Here is a 22063-nt window from a genome sequence, read left to right as displayed (position 1 = left end):
ATATATCCCTTTCCTATCGTTCATCCGGTAAAGACAGAATATATCTCTTTCGTTCGTCCGGTAAAGACGTTTGAGAATCATTGTGTCTCACTGCCGCTTCTGTATCTGTAATAACTGAGAATTGATGACACCTCTCTGTAAACGACTGTCAAATTGAACGATATAACAGAACTAACATTCAACACAAACACTTTCCTGAGCTCGCTTTGGGACTTATAGTATTATATTGTTGACAAACAAAATTTATCTCGACTACTTATTAGGTATTTCTAAATACTCTAAGAATATCTCGTCTACGTGGTTTATAAACGGTTCTTTACCAGTTTTCGTAAGTACCGGAAGTAGTGGTTAAATTTATTTTCTTTCAAAACAATTTAGTTTATTCTAGTAACCGCTCTAGAAATTAATTTATTTTCATGTTCTTGATGGACAATATTCATAACACTAGAACATTATTTAAGAGCCATAAAATTTCTCAAAGTAACCTTTCTTCTACAAATTGTCGTTGTTAAAAAATTTTGATCTAAAATTCAATATACCAAGATCCATATTTAAGTGGTTACATGACAATTTTTCAACAAAAACTTATTGCGAATGCATTTAAATTGTTTTAATTGTTGCTCCTTCGTTGATAAAAAAAAAGATACTAATCAAATAGACTTTAAATGTTTGTTTTAGAAACAGGTTTCAAATTGAAAAAAAAGCAAAAAAATTCAAGATTCGTTTTTACTTTTCTCATATAGAAAGGTTATGCAATCACTGTGAAAACTGACTTTATAATCGAGGCTCGGAGGGCCGTGTGTCATATACCATTCGATTCAGTTAGTCGAGTACGCAAAATGTGTGTGTGTGTATATGTGTGTATGTGTGTTGGTATGTATGTGTCTGTATGTGTGTATATGTGCGTACGTGTGTATGTAACGTTTTTTTGCACTAACTTTTCTTGGAGATGGCTGAACCGATTTTCACAAACTTAGATTCAAATGACTTCCGGTTCCGGAGTTATGGGGAAAAATTTGCAAAAAATGAAAATATGTTTGCTAGTTTTTCTCATAGATGGCACGACCGATTTTCACAAACTTAAGTTCAAATGAAGGTCCTGTGGTCTCATACCGAATGCTAAAATTTCATCCGAATCCGACTTCCGGATCCGGAAATATAGGGTAAAGTACGTTAAAAATTTTATACCATCACTGAAAAGGGCGAAAAACCGTAAAAAAAATCTAAATCTTCTCTAATTGGTAGTTTCTATCAGTAGACGGTCAAACAAACCGATTTCGGTTATTCTTTCAAGAATCGAAGAAAACTATTTTGAAGAATACAACAGTATTATATATGATATTATGATAGATATGTGAAAGGCATCATTACACCACTAGGTGGATTAAAACAAATTTTTTAATTTTTTTTTGGTTTGAAAATCAAATTTTTTTTCAGTGTACTTTTGTTTTGAGATTTCATTTCGTTAGTTGTTGTGTTATTCGTTTCCGGCTCTAACCTTAGTAGTCTTTCGCTGGAGGGTCGTTCCAGTTTAAATTTCTTCAACTTCTCGGACATCATTTGTGTACAATTTGCAGTATATGAAATATAACGATTCGAAGTAAGTGCAGGCAAAAACACATCCGCCTCATCTAAAAATCAGTCTTGAATCGAATTGGTCTGTACATCCGTTCAAAATAAAATGTTCGTCATACTAAAAATCCATTGCTGTTACCTGTATCGACGGTATCAAATGATATTTGAGAAGATTTAGCTGGCGGCCACTTCATGCTGTTGCTTGCGAAAGCCGCATAAGTTCTGGTTTATTCTGCTGACTAAAATGTTAAAAGAAGCAAGACAAAAGACTTATTGGTGTGCTGAAAGTATGGCAAACCACTTTAATTGTCGTCTCTGGATTGAGGTTTAACGCATGGGGCACTGGTCTTACAAACCAATGGTCGTGTATTCAAACCCTGACCGGGAAGGATGCAAATTGTCAATATAATCGTGGCACTAGCCATACGCTTAAAATTTGCTACAAAGTTGATTGAAACAGAATGATGAAGTATTTTTTTTGAAAGGAATGTGTAATACCAAGTCTTTACTTTTTTAACAACTCGAGAATACCTTATGAATAATTGGGAAAATGAATGCTTTTCTTTGGGCAGTCTTTCACCAATCTGCTTTTCTCGTTAGATACTTAAAATTAGTCCAGAAAGTATCTACGTCTTAACAAGACTAAACCAAATCGTTAAAAGGCATTTTTTTGCCCTTCAATAAACAGTTCGTTCAATAAGATCCTTAGCAACGATTACATTGTGTTTAGTTAGAATTGCGACTGAGTTTCTTATAGTTTGTTTTGTGTATGAAAAATAAAGCGTTATGTTTTGCATATCTTACAATTATTCATTTAATTTCGGCTGAATTGTTTCCTCTTCAAAAAGTTTAATGAGGAAAACCATTCAGGCGATATAAAGAATGACTAAAAATATTGAAAAGCCTCTCACGCATCGCTAACACGTCTCTAGTGTTAGGAGTTAGAAATCCTTGACAGTGGTTCGTTCTATAGAGAACAACTGCTGCAAGTTCGATCAAAGAAGTCGATTGCATTTAGGAATAACGTCAAATGGAGCTGAAATAAAAAATATTGTACACAAACACCTGGAAAATCCGGAGTGGTACGATGCCAAGTTACAGTATGCGTCAGAAAATAATGAGACTCAACAATTTTTAATTTCATTGGGGCTTAGTGTCTTTTTTCTCAATTTTAAACATAGCCTGTATCAACATAAAATGTTTGTAGAAGATTAAGATCACTCAATATGTCCGCCATTTGTATCTATGACCGCTTCTAGACGACGCCTGAACGCCTTTTGCAGACCTTGGCAATATAATCTGATGACATTGCTTTGTTATGGAGGTCCGTAGAGAGATCAAATTCGAGTTCGAGTTCACATACACGTGCTTCAATATTCAGGTGAGCTAAGTTGCCACATCTTTTTGAACCAGAATTGAGGCATGTTGTCCCTCAACAACATTTGTGTTTTCTTCGACATGTGGGCAGGTGCTCCGTCTTGCTGGAACACAATGTTTGAATCCTTGTGAAATCACAATGTTTGCATCCTTGTCTTCTTCAGATTACTAAGCAGTTTCTTACTTTGCTCCACTCTAACTACTTTAATTTTGTCAGTAATCAAATGTCTTTTAACTCGAGCTTTTCCTTTCAAGTCATATTCCACAACTCTTCTCACCGTCGCTTCTAATACATTAGTCTGCTTTGCCATTTTTCTCATGCTCCGAACGGGATTACGAGTTACTTTCACCTTAATGGATTGTATCAACCCTGGCGTTCTCACAGCTCGCTTTCGACCACTTTCAGGTTTTCTTGGTACTGTTGGGAGTCCAACTGACGCCTTGACACGAAATACAATAGCTCTTGAACCTTTTACAAAAGCTCATCATATCTGAAACTGACTTCTGGGCGTGAAGTAAACTAAGGATGTCATCTATGTCGTACATTGTTCACCTTCCTTAATAAAAATCAATTCAAATATACGAAAAAACTGTCGGTCTTTCGATCGCAGGTGTGACTTTTTAACGGTGCGGAACATTTTTGCCAGGGAAGAATACAAGTTGCAAAAAGGCAGTGAACATCCGTACATAATCTATACGAAACACATGGGCGAAAACAAAACATACGTCAAACTCGATTTTAAGCGGCTTCCCACATGTCGACTGTACTTATTTAGATGTGCCGGAAAGATTAAAGTTCTTATTTGACGACAAGTTCGCGAAAAAGGCCAAATTTTCATCGAAGAATGTCTGAGAAAGCGTGAAAAGTGATCTTTTGGATAGATTTGGCTAGCTGTCTTCTCTTCAATATGGTTCTAGAGCTGTCAACAAGATCGATTTTGTTCCCAAATTTTGATAAATCGAAAAAGTATTGGGTCAGTTGATCTGGAATAAAGAACTCACTCTCGGTAGGAAAGCTCAATACGTGAGGTTCTACAATCGGAGAGCGCAATGAACCCTTAAATGCGCAGTGTTGTTTTATAACATAGCGGAAACGCCTGAAACTTTGTATTTACGCCTTCCATGCAAAATTATATCAATACAAGAAACTTAATCAACCTTGAGAAAAGATATTTTCTGTCACTAACTGACATATTTTCCAGCATTAACGATAGATCTAAAACCTATTTTATCGGGATTCCAATGCGAACAATTCGAATTCGACATAACATAACATTATATCAATTTCTCTTTTACTGGTTGGAAGATTTATCGTTTTAAATCAATTCGTTTACTTTTTGCGAAGATATGAAATAACTAATTTTAGGCGACAACGTTTCTGTCCACGTTCTAATTTAAAATGCTAAAACTGCAAATGATACTTACGTGCACATTAATCTTCATTTGAAGCTCGAGCGAATTGGTCGTCGATGAAAGTGATTGAAATAGATTTAAAATAATTAACGGATCACAGGGTTCGTAGACGGTGGTCACTGGTGTACCGTCGAGGTTGTCTGGCGGTGGTTCAGCGCTTGTCAACAAACCGGTTTCATCCTGCTCCTGCTCCATCGACACCGACGTCGCGTTGGTGTTCGTCAACGTGTTAGAACAAGCAAAGGACGGATTGACCTCCGGCGAAACGTCACACTTATCAGTGCTATCTATCAGCACGTCACTGGAATCGTTACCGTTATCACCGTCGTCAAGCAGCACTTCTTCTTCCTGGGACATTATGTTATCGAAAACGATTAACCAAGAACCGCGACACAACGCACACGGCTTATTTGCACGGCGGACGGCAAAACAGGTTTAACTTTTTTCTTTACGACCAACAGAAGCACTTTCGGCGCACTTTACGGACTTTCTTATTGTTATATTTTTCTCACTTCTTTTCACTGAAATTAAACAACCTCTTCTGGCAAGCTGTACTAAATAATCACACTGGTAAACGAGATCATAAAGAACGATGTTGGTGGTGTGACGGTTACAGGAAAATTACCAATGACTGGGAAAGAGCACACACGACTGAAGCACATTTTTACAGCCATGCCATCGAGTCATGATATATCACAACACTAGCATATAGCATTTTGCCGACAGTCGCCAACAATCTACGAAGGCAGATGAAATCGGAAAATAATGAGATGCTAAATGTTGACTTGATGAAACGTGGTTAACGCTTATCAAACTTGGAGGAATCGACTTTCGAAATAGTTGAAATTTGTTTGCTAACGGTAACCCGTGGGCATGACACACACGCGCTTTGACATTACTGTTTTCCTTCACATCACACAAATTATCGTGTCGTAAAACTGCCTATAACTATCAGGTTTTTATCAATGAAACGAAACGAAAAACAAATCGAAAATGTTGAATCAGTTGATGAACGAAAATAACATTCCAAAAAGGTTCGATTCGAACATGGAATCTTGGCTATAATGTAGCATGGATTCAAACAATTTCTATTTGTGTGACATATACTCTGAACGATGCAAAATTTATTCAAATTAAAAATATGTCAGCTTCTTTAGCGTGAATTTGAGTTGCATCATTTAATAAAAATCATTCAGTTTAATACTACAAATTTTTCATGATTTTACTCAGATTACAGCCTAACTGCACAAGCCTTTCCGCAATAGTTGGTCCGAGATGATTCTGCTTATTCCGCAGAACCGTTTAAAGAAGCACGAAATATACAATAATTCACAATTCCCTTGCGTCACACTATTATTTACCACTCACTATTCAGATGTCGCTAAAAAAACGCAGTTACGAACGAAGAAAAATATAGCACAACATATCCGAAATTCAATATTTGCACATCTTCATTCATAGTCATCTTCGTTTACCGTACGTCGATATGGGCAACGCAACGAAAAAGTTGAAAGTAAATGAAATAATTATTTACACAATCAAAGGAAGCCACATCCGTATCCGCCAAAGTATACCTTATCCCAGCCAAGCAAAGCCGACACACGAATATCTTCGCCTCCGTTACCGAACCGAACGAACAGCGATCTCTCGACCGAATGGTTTGTTTTGATTCACACCGTTCACTTTTTATCTTTCGCGGCTCTCGCTACTCATCACTAAACAGTACGTGCAATGCACCAACACGCGCACATTCAGCCTGCAGCTGCTTTTTGCAATCGGATGATGGACCACACGAGCGGAGGCCTATGCCTACCACATAATATATACGTATTCGCTACAGTAAATAGGGAGCGAATTTACTACAAAGGGGATCTCCGGCTCTCTTTTTTGTCCTGGTTGGTAATCAAAAAGTTCCATTTTTCTCAAACGAGAAATTCCGTAGAGCTTTTACATCATCAATCAAACTGCTATGTGTGAGAAAGGAAGAGAGATGATCATACCGGCAGCACGTAAACAACATACAGGGTTGTGCTGTGTGATTTCAGGACATTCAAAATAGTAACACAACCCACCGTTAAAAATATGTGAGTGTCTGAATATATTACACTGAAAAGAAAGACGTAGTTGTTCTAACTATATTTTCAATGATGCTGAACATATGCAAAAAATTATTAATAATAAATATACCCTAATATCTTTTTAACGACTATGTGCTCCGATGAAACTAAACATGTTTTTATTAAAAACTAAACTTGTTTGTTAAAAACAGTAGACATAGATGTCTTATCTGATAACAAAGATTTTTCCATGCTCACCTTTACTTGCAACTAGTGTAGCGTAATTCTTTATGCTTTCAAAGATTGCTTCTGATAAGATGGAAAGCTGATGGCCTCGGTCATAACGGAGGGTAGTAAAAAAAGCTTACCAATTGCATTATACAAAAGGCATCATATTAACAAGATATCCAGTTCTTACATTTCCCGCACAAATCATTGGCAGCATCCTTTTTTGCGAGCATGGCGCCCTCAGATGAGTCCGCATCGAATTTCGAACATAGATGTAGGAGGGAAAAATGTCAAATTCATTCGCGCCAAAATAGCAACACTACCAATTGACATGATATCTTGAATGTGGCGCCGTGCGCAGGAATGCCAGGTTCACAGGTTAATCTGTGTTTCACAGATTTTCAATTTTCTGCACAGATATTTTCACAGATTTCTGAAAATGATCACAGATTTTCACAGATTCTGGAAAAAATCACAGATTTTCACAGATATTTTTGAAATCGAGCACAGCTTAGCACCAAAAAGTACCAGAGCGGTTGATGAAAAAGGTACAGAGCGTGTTGGTAGTGAGACCTTTTTTTGCTCACCAAATTGATTTTGATCTGCTATTACGGGAAACTGGCACAGATTTTCACAGACAGATTTTTGACTTGATCACAGATTTTTGAAAAAATGACCTGGCATCCCTGGCCGTGCGTTGGCGTTGCTGAACTGAAGATTGATTAGGTTTTAAGCTGACAGGGTCTGATTATACCTAATAAACGCAAGTGAAAATAATCAGTCTAAGTTCTCACTTTCAGAATGGAATTCAAAAGTTTTTCATTAAATCATCATTTCGAGAGGCTCAAACGCAAAAATAACTTCTAGCAAGGGACAAATCACTCTAAACTTTGTCTGAACTCAAACAAGTTTTACCGGGAGTAAAAATGTTTAGCAGGGATCTCGCTGGATTAGAATGGGATTAGAGAGGTTTAGCCGAGATCTGGAAAAGCATTATTTTGACATAAGAGGCTGTAAACGTGGGAGCAGAGATGCCAGATATTTTCATAGAAAATCTGTATTGATTTATGTAAAAAATCTGTATTTATCTGTATTCACTAATGAAAGGAAATTTCGGAAATAAAATGATGTTTAAAGATGTTATTCCATTAGATTATTGTTATAAAATGGCAGATGCAAGGAGGTTTTCTTTATATTGTAAGTCCTTGCCGTACTGACAAGAACATTCAACGACGAAATTTAATTGTTTTTGTTATCAATCACAATTGAATTGTTAATCCATATACTTTTTTCGTTTGAAAATGATGACTTGGAATTCAAAAAAGGAATTCAAACGACCAATACGCAACGTCAAGTCAGGTCATACAACTTTTCAGTCTGACAATAAAGGTTCATGACGCCATGACTTCCTTGAACATCAGTTCAAATTGGTTTCAAATTATGATATAAATGTATTTCAGCGTTCATCATTAAACAGCTGCACGAAAAAAATTTCATTTTAATATGGGCAATCAAACACGCTCAGACGGAAAAGTTTCATTACTTCTTTTTTACTTTTTGTGATATCTGTATAAATCTGTATTTAATTTAAGAAATCTGTATAAAATCTGTACTCTGTATTAAATCTGTATGCGCATGTAAAAATCTGTATAATACAGATAAATCTGTATAAATGGCATCTCTGCGTGGGAGCTCGAATGACAGATACACTTCAAACAAGATTAGGAAAAACTTGGTTGGATTAGTTTTAAATTACCCAAAGTTATCTAGACTAGTTGGGATTAAATGAGATTAGAGAAAATTATTTTGGAATGACATGAGTTTATTAGTATGAGATTGTCTAGAGTTTAGACTGATTTGCCCCTTGACTTCTAGCGTTTTTCCAACTACATAATCATAAAATTCAAACCAGGAAAAGTTTGGTTTCTTTAAGTTTGGGTTCTGAAGACTTTTTGATTCCGTTGTGCTTCGATTTCTTATCACTTCGATGTTTCTGTTATACGTATCCTAGGATTTAAGTGTGATTAAGGGCTAACTGTATACTTTTTTATTACGTTATGCCTTTCTCATATAGAAAGGTTATGCAATCACTGTGAAAACCGACTTTTGAACCGAGGCCCGGAGGGCCGAGTGTCATATAACATTCGACTCAGTTCGTCGAGTACGCAAAATGTCTGTGTGTATGTGTGTGTATGTGCGTAAGTGTGTATGTAACTAACTTTTCTCGGTCATGGCTGAACCGATTTTCACAAACTTAGATTTAAATTAAAGGTCTTGTGGTCCCATACAAAATTCCTGAATATCATTTGGATCCGACTTTCGGTTCCGGAATTATGGGGTAAAATGTGCAAAAAATTGTTAAAATAAGTGCACTAACTTTTCTCAGAGGTGGCTGAACCGATTTTTACAAACTAAGATACAATTGAAAGGTCTTGATGTCACATACAAAATTCCTGAATATTATTTGGATCCGAGTTCCGGTTCGGGAGTTATGGGGTATAATGTGCAAAAAAAAAGAAAATATGTGTTCTAACTTTTCTCATAGATGGCGCGACCGATTTTCACAAACTTAGGTTCAAATGAAAGGTCCTGTGGTCCCTTACGTTATTCCTGAATTTCATGCGGATCCGACTTCCGGATCCGGAAATATAGGGTAAAGTAGGTTAAAAAATTGTATACCATCACTGAAAATAGGGAAAAATTTGTCTAAATCGACCTCAAATGTTTTCCAATTGATAGTTTTTATCAGTAGACGGCCAAAATAACCGATTTCGGTTATTATTTTAAGACTCGAAAAAGATGATTTTGAAGAATACCACAGTATTATATATGATAGTATGATTGATATGAGAAAGGCATCATTACACCACTAGGTGGATCAAAACAGGTTTTAAAATAAAAATTGGTAAGAATAAACTGATTTTGTAATGGCAGCTCGATTTTACCATATCATTATTTGTGAAAAATTGGATGTCTCGAGATAGATCTTGTTAAGAAGTTTGAAAAGAGCCTGTAGATCACAACGATCACTATAAAATCTTTGAAAAATATAAATCCCAAGATATCAGTGAGAAGAATTACATGTGTTAAAAAATCTAACTCGTGTAGCAATGGATACACTAGATTATTATTATTCGCTCGGAAAGTTTGTTGTACGAGTTAAATCACAAGCTGAATTGTGTGAATTGAAATGAAATGATAATAGACCCGCTTTTTATTCAGAGAAAAATCACACCAGAGAAATCAGAAGACTATGTGTAAGCAACGAAATTAAAGTTCAATATTTCGTGTCCTATGCATAATTTAAAAAAAAACGTCGAAAACTTTTATTAATTTTTTTAGAAAACTGCATAGATTAGTCTCGCGATGGGTAGGAATTGGAAATCAGACCGTAATTCTCTTCTTGTTTATCGTTCAACTCAACTTTCAACTACAATTTTACGAACTAGCAAAGTTACTTCTTGCACGACAAATTCGAGTGAAACTTATCGATACAACCACAAATGATAATTTATAGAAAACTGGTTGTAATAGTTGAGTTGTGAAATTAAAAGCATTTGGAAACATAAAAGAATATCAAATATCCATCGTGTTACTTACTAAAATTTACACTTGCGATTGAAGCAACAAATGGCAAAACCTCCCAAAACACAATCATGGCAGAGTATGAAAAAATGAACTTAAGAAAAGGATGAATCTTCTGAATTTTCCATATTGGCAGAAGTCATTAGTAACGATTTTTCCATTTCTATTTAAGATATCCGAATTTAAAATTACCGCGTGGGGCTAGCAACCTGATCTAAAAGGGATGAGTACTGTTTTTTCTAGTATGAACCACGATAGAACATTGGAAAATTGAAGAAATATTCAAAATTGACCATTATTTCACATTTCTGAATTTTCTCACTAGAAAAAGTTATAGTAATCACTTCAAAATTTATGCTCTTACCCTCCTAGTCCATTTCCATTGTTGATAGAGTGCCTGTAATATCAGAGTGATGACTTTTCAATCGTAATGTTATCAACAACTCAAAACATTTATTCAGATTTATTTATATTATTTGTTTGAATCTTTGCAAGGTTCGAGTATATTTCAATAAGCTTCGATGTGTTTTCTCCTCTGCATGAGTGCAGTATAAATGTATGTGCGTAACGCTTGATTCAGTCAACCGTATTTCAATTGAAATAAGAAATTCATATAGAATCAAGAGGTAACGATATATCTTATCTCTTTGATGTACATATCATATAAATGAAGCATGATTAACATTAAATATCAACAGTTTTCACACTAATTTTATAAGATAAGTGTATATTTTCATGAATTTCATGTATTCTACATGTAGCGATAATTAAAATGCTTTGTACATGACGCTATAGCTCTAGCTTGACAATTATTTACAGTGTAGCTAATTCGATTTTTATTTTAAAGGTAATCTTGTGGGCAGAGTTAACCAGTTTGCAAATTTGTCTGTAAATCTGCAGATTTCGTACATAGTGCTGCAGACATTTTTTTTGTGCAGACTTTTGAAAATCGAGTTGTTCACAAGCTTTCGTTAAAATTTACAGATTTTTGATTTTGATTGTCGTGACTTTTGTTTTGCTCGCCAAATAAGTTTAGCGTATCATACTTTATAGAGAAATGGCTGCCAGCAAGACATACTTGCTGAATGCAGATTTTTTTCCGGATATACAGACTTTTCCAACCCTGTCTGAAGATATTTGAAATTTTTACCTGGCATCTCTGTCTGTTGCCCAGTTTGCAGATTTCGACGTGAACATTTCATAAGGGCACATAAAGCAACGAGAGATTCTCTTTGTTTACTTTCTCTTCTGTTATTAACACCTAAATTTTCACGTTCACTTACCAAATTTTCATATAGAATGAAAGAAAATATCTCCAGCTTTGTAATAGTATCATACATGTAACGAACAATTGCGTAATAACGCAGATATAATCGAAAGAGGAAGTAAACAATGAGAATCTGTCAATTGTTTTAAGGCTCTTTTGAAATGTTCACGTCGAATTTGTCTGTTAAACAACAGTTATCCAAATATGCTGCAAGAATATTTTTGTTGCAGACTTTAAAAATTATGTTTTGCATAGACATTCGTTAAATTAACATATTTATAAAATTGGCGCAGCCCTTTTCTTGTTCACCAAACTTATTCCGTGTATCATTATTTTAATAGAGAACTTCTTTTGAGTTTAAAAACATTAAATTTTTACCTGGCATTTCTGCTTGTGGGAAATGTGTTATCTGCGCCATTTATTTTGCAGTGGGCTTTGCTGTGAATTTTATTTTTCGCTACTCGCTAGCATCTGCGCGGCGTTCTGTCTCATTTCCCTCAAGGAACGAATGCGGACTGGGAAAGGAGAAAAGGTATCCAGTTTGTGCGCAATATATTTCTTTCTGAATAGTTTGGGTTGAAAAATACATAAACCTGTGAAGTGATATCTCCAATTATCAGGCAAGTTAAATTCCTTTTTCGTTAGCCCCTTGTGGACGCGAATATGGTAAGAAGAGGTGTGCGATATTAGAATAGATGAAAATTTATCATCGACTCCATCTTTCTTTTTTCCTTACACAGTCCAGAAAGATGTCTCGCTATCCTCACGACGCTAAAGTTTATGTTGGAGAGCTAGGCAACAACGCCAGCAAACAGGAAATTGAAGATGCCTTCTCTTATTATGGGCCGTTGAGAAACGTTTGGGTCGCTCGGAATCCGCCCGGTTTCGCCTTTGTGGAGTTCGAGGATGCCCGCGATGCGGAAGATTCGGTGCGTGGTCTTGATGGCCGTACAATTTGCGGCCGTCGAGCTCGTGTCGAATTATCCACCGGTAAGGGAGGACGCGGCTTTCGTGGTGGTGGCGGCGGCGGTGGTCCACCCCGTGGAAAAGGAGGTCGTGGTAACTTTCATCCGGACGATAGATGCTATGAATGCGGAGGGCGAGGACATTACGCTCGGGATTGTACCAAGCGTGGACGCAGCAAGGGACGTAAGAGGTAAATTAAAGCTCAACTTTTTCGTTTTGTTATATTGGTACTTGTACCGGTGTGAGGTCGGACAAAGGTGACACCATTTAATTGGATGTTGTAAAAGTTTGTATCAGTCTTTACGCTGATATCCTGGTGAAACACTGTCCCACCTCACAGTAAGCGTTACCGGGATATGTTTGTGCACCCAACTGAAGGTAGATTTTCATTCTGGCATTGATTTTCACCAGAGTAGAGAGAGATGCATCGAAAGAGAGACTAGGGTTTCCTGACTAATTCAATGATGGACCAAACCTGGTCATTCGTGCTTTGAATCAGTCAATGAAACCCTCGACCTTCGAGTACTGATAGCGATCACCGCAGAATGTCATCGAAGCGAGAAATCTGCGTAGAGTTCATCGCTCTCAAATCCAACTTCTGCTTCGGTTAATCTTCTGGTTCCAAAAATTGCAAGCCTACTATCCACTGCTATCGACGGCCAGCGCCGAAAGCATCGCACGATCTGCTCAGTCTGCGTCCGATAGGCAGAATTAGTCACGAGAATGAGAAAGAGAATTTTGTGTAGAAATCATCCATTGCTTGCAAAAAACACCACTCTATCTGCAAGTCTTCTGTGTAGAGTCTACTAGAGCGCACCCGTCTCGAACAGATTCTGCAAGAGCGTTTTTACCGAAATCTCCCGTGAGTGTTCCTTTTGATTTAGTTTAATCCACAACAAAACATGTTTTTACAGAAATGCCATGGTTAGTCGTTTAGTCGTATCTTCGTTTTGTAACCGGAAAATGCTTGACAGTCGGAATATTAACATTCTATTCATAACATTTTAACAAACCTTCAATTTCATCAGATGAAATGGTTCAGTATGTAGATAATATTATTTGTGTTATATTTTCGGTTTTCGTACAGATGGTTTAGATAACTATTGCTCAAATGGTCAGTTCTAGTCAATCTAGGTTCATTGGTAATTCCTAAGGGTTTAAATTCTTGTCATGTATGCCACTGGTATGCCGTCAAGTGTTATTTGTTTAACGTTTCCTGTGCAGTGATGTTTTATTTGTTGGAAACGGTTCCGTTCTGACTACCGTTCGAAAACCTTGGTGAAAATTTAACATTGAACCTAATGTTGAGTTGATTAATGAATCGGAAATATGACAAAATTTATGCGTGACGTTCAAGGGCTTTAGCTTGGCCAAATTTTTTGCAGTGTATTAGTGAGTTACACTGCTTCTTAGCCGTATATTTAATGTACATTCACATGAGTTATAAAGTTAAGAAAAAAGTACGCGATGGCGAAAGTAAGGAAAGCGATTTTAAGAAGGGAATGGAAGTAAGAATCTAGAAGTATCACATGGATTTGCCTTGTACTTATTAATTCATTTTGAGCAATAGTTATCTCTCGGTTTACAACGCGGTATGATTTAGATATTTATTGAACAGCGAGAACCTAATATATTTTTGTATTTGCTTTATTCATCGCTCATCCCTAGATCTCGGAGCCGCAGTCCCCGTTCGCGCTCTCGTGAGCTTCGTACTCGTTCTAAGAGCTACAGCCGTAGCCGCAGCCGTGATCGTGGTCGTGACCGTGACCGCCGTACTCGGTCGAAGACACCGAAGAAGACAACCCGTGACCGTTCGATCACTCGGGAACATACCAAGTCCCCACGCCGTTCCAAAACGCATTCTAGGAGCCGTTCACGTACACCCCGTTCTGCCAGCAGATCTCGTTCCAGATCACATCGTCGCAATGGCGACTCACATCACGATTAATCGGTCTACGTTCAGTGAACCGTCGAACGCTTTGTTGCCAGTAGCATTCCGTCCTGGGAACTACGTGGCTGCATGCTGCTAGACCACCACCGGAAATGGAACAGATACTGAATAACGATTTTTGATGAAACAAATATGACGCAGCTTTTCAAGTGAGAGTAGGATTCTCACAATTTGGCTAGATAAGGATTTACTACTATTAAAACCAACAACTACTTAATGCGTAGATTGAAATAACAGTTTTTAATTTGTTCCAAATTAATTCAAAGCCCTACATCATTAGATTACAGTGTTTGACTAGACCAAGTTAGTTAACGACTTGTGAATGAAAAATACTAGATCGTAAGAAAGAAGGTACTACTGGACGTTCCTCTTAGCGCTCAGCTCTCTTCGCTGATTCAGCACAATCACATTCTATTTTATCCCAGCGCAGAAATCTGCATTTATCCAAGTAAGTCCACAGGAGAACTTTGAATGCTAGTTTAGAACGCAGGAACGGTCCTTTTAATTGAAATGTGTAAACTTGATTATATGGAATAAAAGTATTTGAACTGGACATTTTTTGTCGATTGTTTTTTTCATGATCACCGCAATGAATTGGCATTTGGGGGGGAAGTGACAGTTCTAAATCAGTAGAATTACAATCACTTCTATTCAGCATTTCGTTCGAATCGGATTATTTCGATCGAATGTGAAAATTGCATTTTGTAAATCGATCTAGTGATACTTTTGCATGGGAAACTCGTACGAAGTACAGAATGCAAAATTTCGCATTCAATCCACATAATCCGATACGATCGAAATACAGAAAAGAGGTGAATTTTTGTAAAGTTGTATACACTGAAGTCTTTTTTTATGCGAGTTTACGTACCGCATTACTCTGAAAATTCGCATAAAAAAACCGCATAACTCTGAAACTTCGCATAAAAAACCGCATAACTGAAACTTCGCATTAAAAACCCCTAGGATAGGACTAGACAAAAATATAGCTCTGGATTCATTTTGATCAGATGTTTGTTTTGAAGAAAACGTTTAGTTGAAACAGCTTAATAAAATTTTCCTAAAACACTCAATTTTGGGTAATTAATTTTTGCAGTTTTATTAACTAAAGTATTCAAAATATTCTATTTGAGAAAAACAATAACATACAGAAGTATCCAAAAATTCGGTGCTATTCTCAACCAACATAATCAATATTCTCGTGCATATCACAATCCGTGATTTCAGGCTTTCTCTTTGTATCATCCAGTGATTGTTAAATGTACTCGTATACTTTCCGCATTGACAGGACTTAAAAACAAATTGAACTTAAATCCTATTGAAATTAATAATTTTTTAAAAGATGATCCGAAAAATAAAATATCCAATATCAAGCTACATTGTTACCGACGATCTGACAACACTTTTTCTACCACCCTGCAGTAATATTGATTTGAATCAGGTTCACAGATGTGTTTCACAGAATTTGAATTTTCTGCACAGATTTTTAAAATGACACAGATTTTCACAGATTTCTGAAAATGATCATAGATTCTTGAATAAATCACAGATTTGGGAAATCGAGCACAGTTTAGCACCAAAAAGTACAGAGCGGTTGAGGAAAAAGGTACAGAGCGTGTTGGTAGTGAGACCTTTTTTTTTGCTCACCAAATTGATTTTGAATGCTATTAGGGTACGGAAAACGGTCACAGATTTTTGAAAAAATGACCTGGTATCCCTGATTTCAACAACTTAGCTTATGTCAATTTCAACCAATCACGAGCTGGTCCGAAACTGGTCCTGGATTAATAATTGTCAGGTCCTGTCCTAGAAAAAACCGCAGAAAGGAAACCGCATAACTCTGAAAATTCGCATAGAAAAAAACCGCATAACTCTGAAACTTCGCATAAAAAACCGCTTAACTCTGAAAAAAAAAGACTTTAGTGTATTTGGATTTATTGTTTTTTTTTTCTAGTAGGAGAAAGGAATAAGAACGGAAGTGTCATTGGGTGATATGGAACAATGAAAAACAAAACATATCGTGTTGCCCCCCGAAAGCTGCTACACTATCTGCAGGAGCCAAATAAGATTTAGTAGATTTAGAGGTTTTATGAATTTGAAATAATCCAGCACCCTCGGAAAGTTGCCAACCACTTCGCAGCACTAAACAAGGAAATCCCCTGTGGGGGACATTAACTGATCTGCTTCAATTGTTCTAGAATAGATGAGTAGGGAACAGAGGTATTTTGGCCCACTTTAGGATTGATTTTATTTTGGCCCACTTTGTAAAAATGTCCACCAAATGTTGAAATATATTTAAAAAACCCTTCCGCAATAGGTAATTTAATGTGATTAGCTTCAAATTAATGCAACGTGAATTACTTAACATCGATTAAATCCATATAGTTTGTTAGGGGGGCCAAGATATATGTGTTATGACCGATAATGCCGGTAGGGAGGTGATATTTTATACTCAGTAATAACACGAGGTGTACGATCTAACAGTCAACTGTAAACAATCTATTGTCTTAAAAACAATCTATTGCCGGGTGGTCACCACAGTTCTTCCCCCTTTATTTTAAACTTACATTCGATCATGGCGAAACTTCACTGCCATATAAATTCAAACTACGGCAAAACTAAAACTGCCGCAAACTAAACTTCGAAAAAACGGCTAAACTTCACTGCCGTGGAAACTTATTTAAACTAATTTTGAAAGTATCAATAAAACACGAAATCGGGATCTTTCCGAGGACGCTTCGATCTCCTCGAACGACGTAAACTAATGTACGGATGACTCGAACATTCGGGTGAATTCGTTTGCTTCGATCGCGACCACTGCCGCGTAGATGTGCCTTCTTGAGGATCAACTCCCTCAAGCGGTAAACAGTTGCTGCCCGAACCAACACCATCCCAATCACAAACCATTGGTTGATCGTCAGGTGTGTCTCGGTAAATAAACGAATCCGCTGCGAAACCGAGGAAGTCGCTAGCATCGTCGTCAAAGCTCTCGTCGTTATCGTCTTCCCTACTTCGTTTACGTGCTGGACTGCTCTCCTTTCCCCTCGCAAAAATCAAACCACACCTTTTCTTGTTAGTGCCAAACACCTTGAGTTGATTGCGGTGCGCCAGATACACCCGACCTCCAACGGAAACCTGAAATGTATTTAAAGAAACACGTCTTAGAAACTTGGCTTCAAGCCATCGTCGAATATCGGTAGGTCTAAAATTTTTAAAATAAATTAATTCTCCTGGGCGCAAAGTCGGTGTTTATCTTTGGTGTGTTTGTTATTTACAGGTATATCCACAACTTCACGCTTCGTCAAATGATTCCTAAAACTATTTCTAGGATGGATTATATCCAACAACGTCTTGGGCTTAAAACTAAACAGCCTCTCGGAAGGAAACGAACGACCATCTTCCAAACATGTATTCCTATAGCTAAACAAAAAGTACGAAACCAAATCATCTGTACTTAAACCTGCCATTTCCGGATCCAACAAAAACTTCTTTAAACCATCTTTCACCAATCTTACCATACGTTCTGCTTGTCCATTGCTCGATGGATTATACGGTGGACTCTTCATCGCCTTTATGTTGTGTTTCTGTAAAAAATCAATAAATTCTTTGGAATTAAACGGTGGTCCGCCGTCCGTAACTACTACGTCCGGTAACCCAAACCTTGCAAAAACGCTGATAAACTTCGACTTGACACTCCTGGCATCAGTACTAAACTTCATGTACTCAACCTCGAGCCATTTTGAAAAACTGTCAACAATGACCAGGAAAACTTTCTTGTCGAAATGAAAGAAGTCCGCATGAATGCGGGTAAACGGTTTTGTTGTTGGAATCCAGTTAGAGTACGGAGCTTGCTTCGGAACAACATTCATTTGGCAACACACTCTGCATGATTTGACGAAACTTTCAATGTCACTATTCATGCCGTACCAATAGACTGTCCTTCTTGCCATTTGCTTAATCTTGGTTACCCCGGAATGGCTTTTATGTAACAATTTCAGGATCTGCTTTTGTAAATTTGCAGGTATAATGACACGATCCTGATACAGTAAACATTCTTCTACTTGTTCTAAATCTTGGTGCTGTGCATAAACATCCAAAAACATTCGATCCAACTTCTGCGGCCAACCATGCTTCATGTAATAAACTATTTGTTGCAAAAACTTGTCTTTCTTTGTCTCAATTGCAATCAAAGCATGATCTATCGGAAACTCATTCGAAACATTTAAACTCTTGATAAACGCTCTTTGTAAAGAAGCTGGTACATTTTCTGGCAAAGGAAACCTTGAGCAAAAATCTGCATTGCCCATTTTTGTTGACGGTCTATAAACAATGTCGAAATCGTAAATACTCAGTTCAAGTACATATCTTTGTAAACGCGTCACAAACAAAGTATTCTTGCCTTCTTTACCGAAAATGCCAATCAACGGCTTATGATCAGTATACACAGTAAACTTCTTTCCAAATAAAAATTTGTGAAACTTCTTAATGGTGCTCACAACTGCTAAAGCTTCTAAGTGCAAAATTGGGTAGGATTTTTGTGCATTCGTTAAACTGAAGGAGGTGAAACTAATGGGCATCTCTTCTCCTTTGATTTGATGTGACAACAGGCTTATTCGGATCATAAAACTCTAAAAGCTTTGAGCTCAACAACGCTTGCTTACAGCTTTCAAACACTCGACTACACTCAGCATTCCAGACAAACTTAACGTCTTTCTTTAATAAACGATACAGACAGCTAAGGCGTGCGGACAAATTGGGTAGAAATTTACCATAGTAATTTACTAAACCCAAACATGCCTTAAGCTCAGAGACGTTATTCGGAATACTAGCTCTTCGAATAGTCTCGACCTTTTCTGGACTAGGCAACAATCCTCTGTCGCTCAAAACATGTCCTAGAAACGGCAAACTCGAAACAAACCACTTGCATTTCTGCAAATTGACTTTAATGTTGGCTTTAGACAAACGTTCTAAAACCACATTAAGCCTTCGCGCACAGTCTTCTTTGTCCTTGCCTGCTATCAAAACATCATCTAAGTAAACGTAAACTCCGTCGATATTTTTCAAAACTTGATCCATGATCCGTTGGAATATAGCTGCACTAGAAGAAGCACCTTGTGGCAAACGATTATACGTAAACAAACCTTTGATTGTATTTATCACCATTATTTTCCTACTTTTTAGATAATAATAACTGTGTATACGCGCCAGCCAGATCAAGAGAACAGAAAACTTTAGCGCCAGCCAACGAGGCAAACAAATCTTGAGTTAATGGTAACGGATATGTATTAGGGATCAAAACTTTGTTGATTGAAACTTTACAATCAATGACCATCCTAATACCATTTTCTTTTTTCACCACAACTATTACCGGAGATGCCCATTCACTTGCATCTATTGGTGTTATGACGCCATCTTTTTCTAAACTACTTAAATGTTCTAAAACTTTATCTTTTAATCTGAATGGAACGTCATAAGCACGCTTAAACACCGGTGTGTGATCTTTTAAAACTAGATCAGCCCCAAACCCTTTTATTGGCGTAGATAAAGATTTATCAAAAATATTGGCAAACTTACTCTGTATCTCTGCAACGGTCTGGTCTGTCGAAACTGCCAGTTGATTGATGTTGCTTCCAAACGCTCTTCTCCAATCAGGAACAAACAGATCCAGCCAATCTCGTCCAAGCAAAGGCGTGAAACAGTTGTCGCTTCGCAAAACAATCAGATAAACATCCTTTTTCTGATTATTAAACTCGACATAAACTTGAATCTGTCCTTCAACCTTCAAACGACTCCCATTGATCACTGCTAACTTCTTGTCGCATTTTTGCAATGGAATATGATCGAAATCTCCCTCGTACATCTCAAAACTGATGACGGAAACTGCAGCGCCACAATCGACTTCCATTTTTAACCGCAAGCCGTCAACGTAAACGTTACGGAAACACGGTTCGTTGATTCTGTTGACTGAAGAAATCAACAAACAGTCCATTTCATCATCCGAAACTGAACGATTCAAACGACGTCTTAAACTTTTCTGATACTCAGTCATTTTGGGCTTTTCTGCTGGAGAATCGACAAACTTTACTTTTTTTGCTTTGTTCTTCAAGTCATAACAAAAACGACGTACATGACCTTTCCTACGACAGAAGTTGCAAAACAAACTTTGAGTCCTGGATGAAGAACGATTCCTGCGATCAAAAGAAACTGAACGGCTTCGACTTCTCCTTCTGCTTGGTTCTCGACTCCTTCCTCGTGAGCGATCTCGAGAAACCACACGACTGTCACGCTTCCCAAGTCTGTTCAAAACGCTAACACGAGTCGAATCACCAGAGATCAACTTAGCTCTTGCTCCTGCTAACTCTCTGTTCACAATGAGCTTCTCCGCTTTGGCCAGAGTTAAATCCTCCTCATCAAACAAACGCTGCTGCAATTCCTTGTTGCTGATACCACAAACCAGTTTATCACGAATCGCCATGTCCTTAAACTCTCCGAAATCACACATTTCTGCCTGGAGCTTGACAGCAAGAATAAAATCCTCTGCACTTTCATTCGGACCTTGGACACGTTGGTAAAACTTGTACCGCTGGATCAAATCGCTTTCCGTCTTGTCGTATCGCTTCTTCAGAGCATCCGTAATCTCTTTAAACGATACGTTTTTGAAATCTTTTCCGGAAAAAAGAAGCTTCAGCTCACTATACACTTCTCTACTACAAGTAGCCAAAAACGACACTTTTTGCTCCTCCGGACTTGTCACTTTATGATGCGCAAACACCCAATCTAACTGCTCCAAAAACTGCGCGAACGGGATCGTGCCGGGAATAAACGGTTCTATTTGATTTACCAACGGCATACTTGACATAGTGAGAAAATAAACGAAATAAAAAAAAACACGATTTGATTTGAATTGTTTTTTTTTTTTAAATAAACGGTAAACTTTTTCTCTCAGTGTAAACTGGAAAATCGAATCAAAACAAACTGAATTCGACTTCGAAATAAACAAACAAGTTCTATTCGCTAAACTGGTACGCGATAAACAATGAACTTTTCAATTCCGTTTTGTGCAAGAAACTAACGGTAAACAGCGATAACCATAAAATTCATATGCAACAAAGCCAAGCGATAAACAACAGTCGCCGATGAAACAAATTTTTGTTGCGAAACAAATAGATGTTGCAAGCAAAACTCGGGTGCTACAACTCTATGTTGATGGTAGTATGCAACATAAAACCAAAATCCAAAATGGTTTTTCTGATGCTTAACTCACTTTCTAACAAAATCAAGCGCAATTCCTTTTGTGTGCTAAACAATCAGAATGCCTTCAAATGCACTTTTTTAACATGCACTAGAAACTTTGAATTAAACAAAACATGCAAAAACTTACGTGATCGTTTACCAAACCTACGGCAAACAAACCAAAACAAACTATTCCGGAGAAATAGATGGGTCTTCCTTCCTTCCTTCTTTGTCGGATGATAGCGATCCAACAGAAAGTGTCTGTTATCAAGCGGTTATTTTCCGCAAATACACCTCACTGAACCCAACCACGGGATAAACTAAAATGTTATTTCACCGTTGAAACCAGCAAAAAGCCGGAAAAAACACTAGCAGTAACCGTAAACGGCCTCTGGTAAACTTAACACCAGGAAT

The 22063-nt window shown here is 37.3% G+C and overlaps 3 protein-coding genes across 13 annotated transcripts in view; 1 reads left to right on the top strand and 2 right to left on the bottom strand.

The window, feature by feature from the left end:
* The window catches only part of LOC131427574 (cGMP-dependent 3',5'-cyclic phosphodiesterase-like), a 197472-nt gene extending 191293 nt beyond the window's left edge, over positions 1-6179 (bottom strand). For 2 of the 9 annotated variants that reach the window (XR_009229287.1, XM_058590890.1), the window contains exons 1-2: positions 5940-6179; positions 4378-4932 (exon numbers count right to left, since the gene is read on the bottom strand). Coding sequence is in view for 8 of the 9 variants with exons in the window: in XM_058590890.1 (XP_058446873.1) it covers positions 4378-4722 (345 nt within the window). In the remaining variant the exon portion in view is untranslated. Of the gene's footprint in view, positions 1-4377; positions 5103-5899 lie in introns of all 9 variants that reach the window. The other 7 variants (XM_058590892.1, XM_058590894.1, XM_058590891.1 and 4 more) reach the window with 7 other exon arrangements.
* A 5784-nt stretch (positions 6180-11963) lies between these two features.
* Positions 11964-14972, top strand: LOC131427572 (serine/arginine-rich splicing factor 7). 3 transcript variants are annotated; one of them, XM_058590888.1, is made up of 3 exons: positions 11964-12122; positions 12243-12658; positions 14137-14972. In XM_058590888.1, exons 2-3 carry the CDS (start codon positions 12252-12254, stop codon positions 14414-14416), a joined length of 687 nt encoding a protein of 228 aa, XP_058446871.1. In that variant the 5' UTR covers positions 11964-12122; positions 12243-12251; the 3' UTR covers positions 14417-14972. The 3 variants fall into 3 exon arrangements, with proteins under 3 accessions (XP_058446871.1, XP_058446870.1, XP_058446872.1); XM_058590887.1 differs by having other exon boundaries at positions 11976-12168; XM_058590889.1 differs by having other exon boundaries at positions 11976-12178.
* Positions 14973-16900: 1928 nt separating this feature from the next.
* LOC131427569 (uncharacterized) lies at positions 16901-21483 on the bottom strand. The gene is made up of 2 exons (XM_058590884.1): positions 19991-21483; positions 16901-17551 (listed from the first exon to the last, which is right to left on the bottom strand). The coding sequence occupies exons 1-2, from the start codon at positions 21273-21275 to the stop codon at positions 17490-17492; spliced, it is 1347 nt and encodes a 448-aa protein (XP_058446867.1). The 5' UTR covers positions 21276-21483; the 3' UTR covers positions 16901-17489.
* Positions 21484-22063: the final 580 nt, after the last annotated feature.

The sequence above is a fragment of the Malaya genurostris genome, chromosome 2 (assembly GCF_030247185.1).
Source record: "Malaya genurostris strain Urasoe2022 chromosome 2, Malgen_1.1, whole genome shotgun sequence".
Taxonomy (NCBI): domain Eukaryota; kingdom Metazoa; phylum Arthropoda; class Insecta; order Diptera; family Culicidae; genus Malaya; species Malaya genurostris.
Note: the sequence above shows the minus strand (reverse complement) of the source record. Positions and strands in the feature narration are given on the sequence as shown.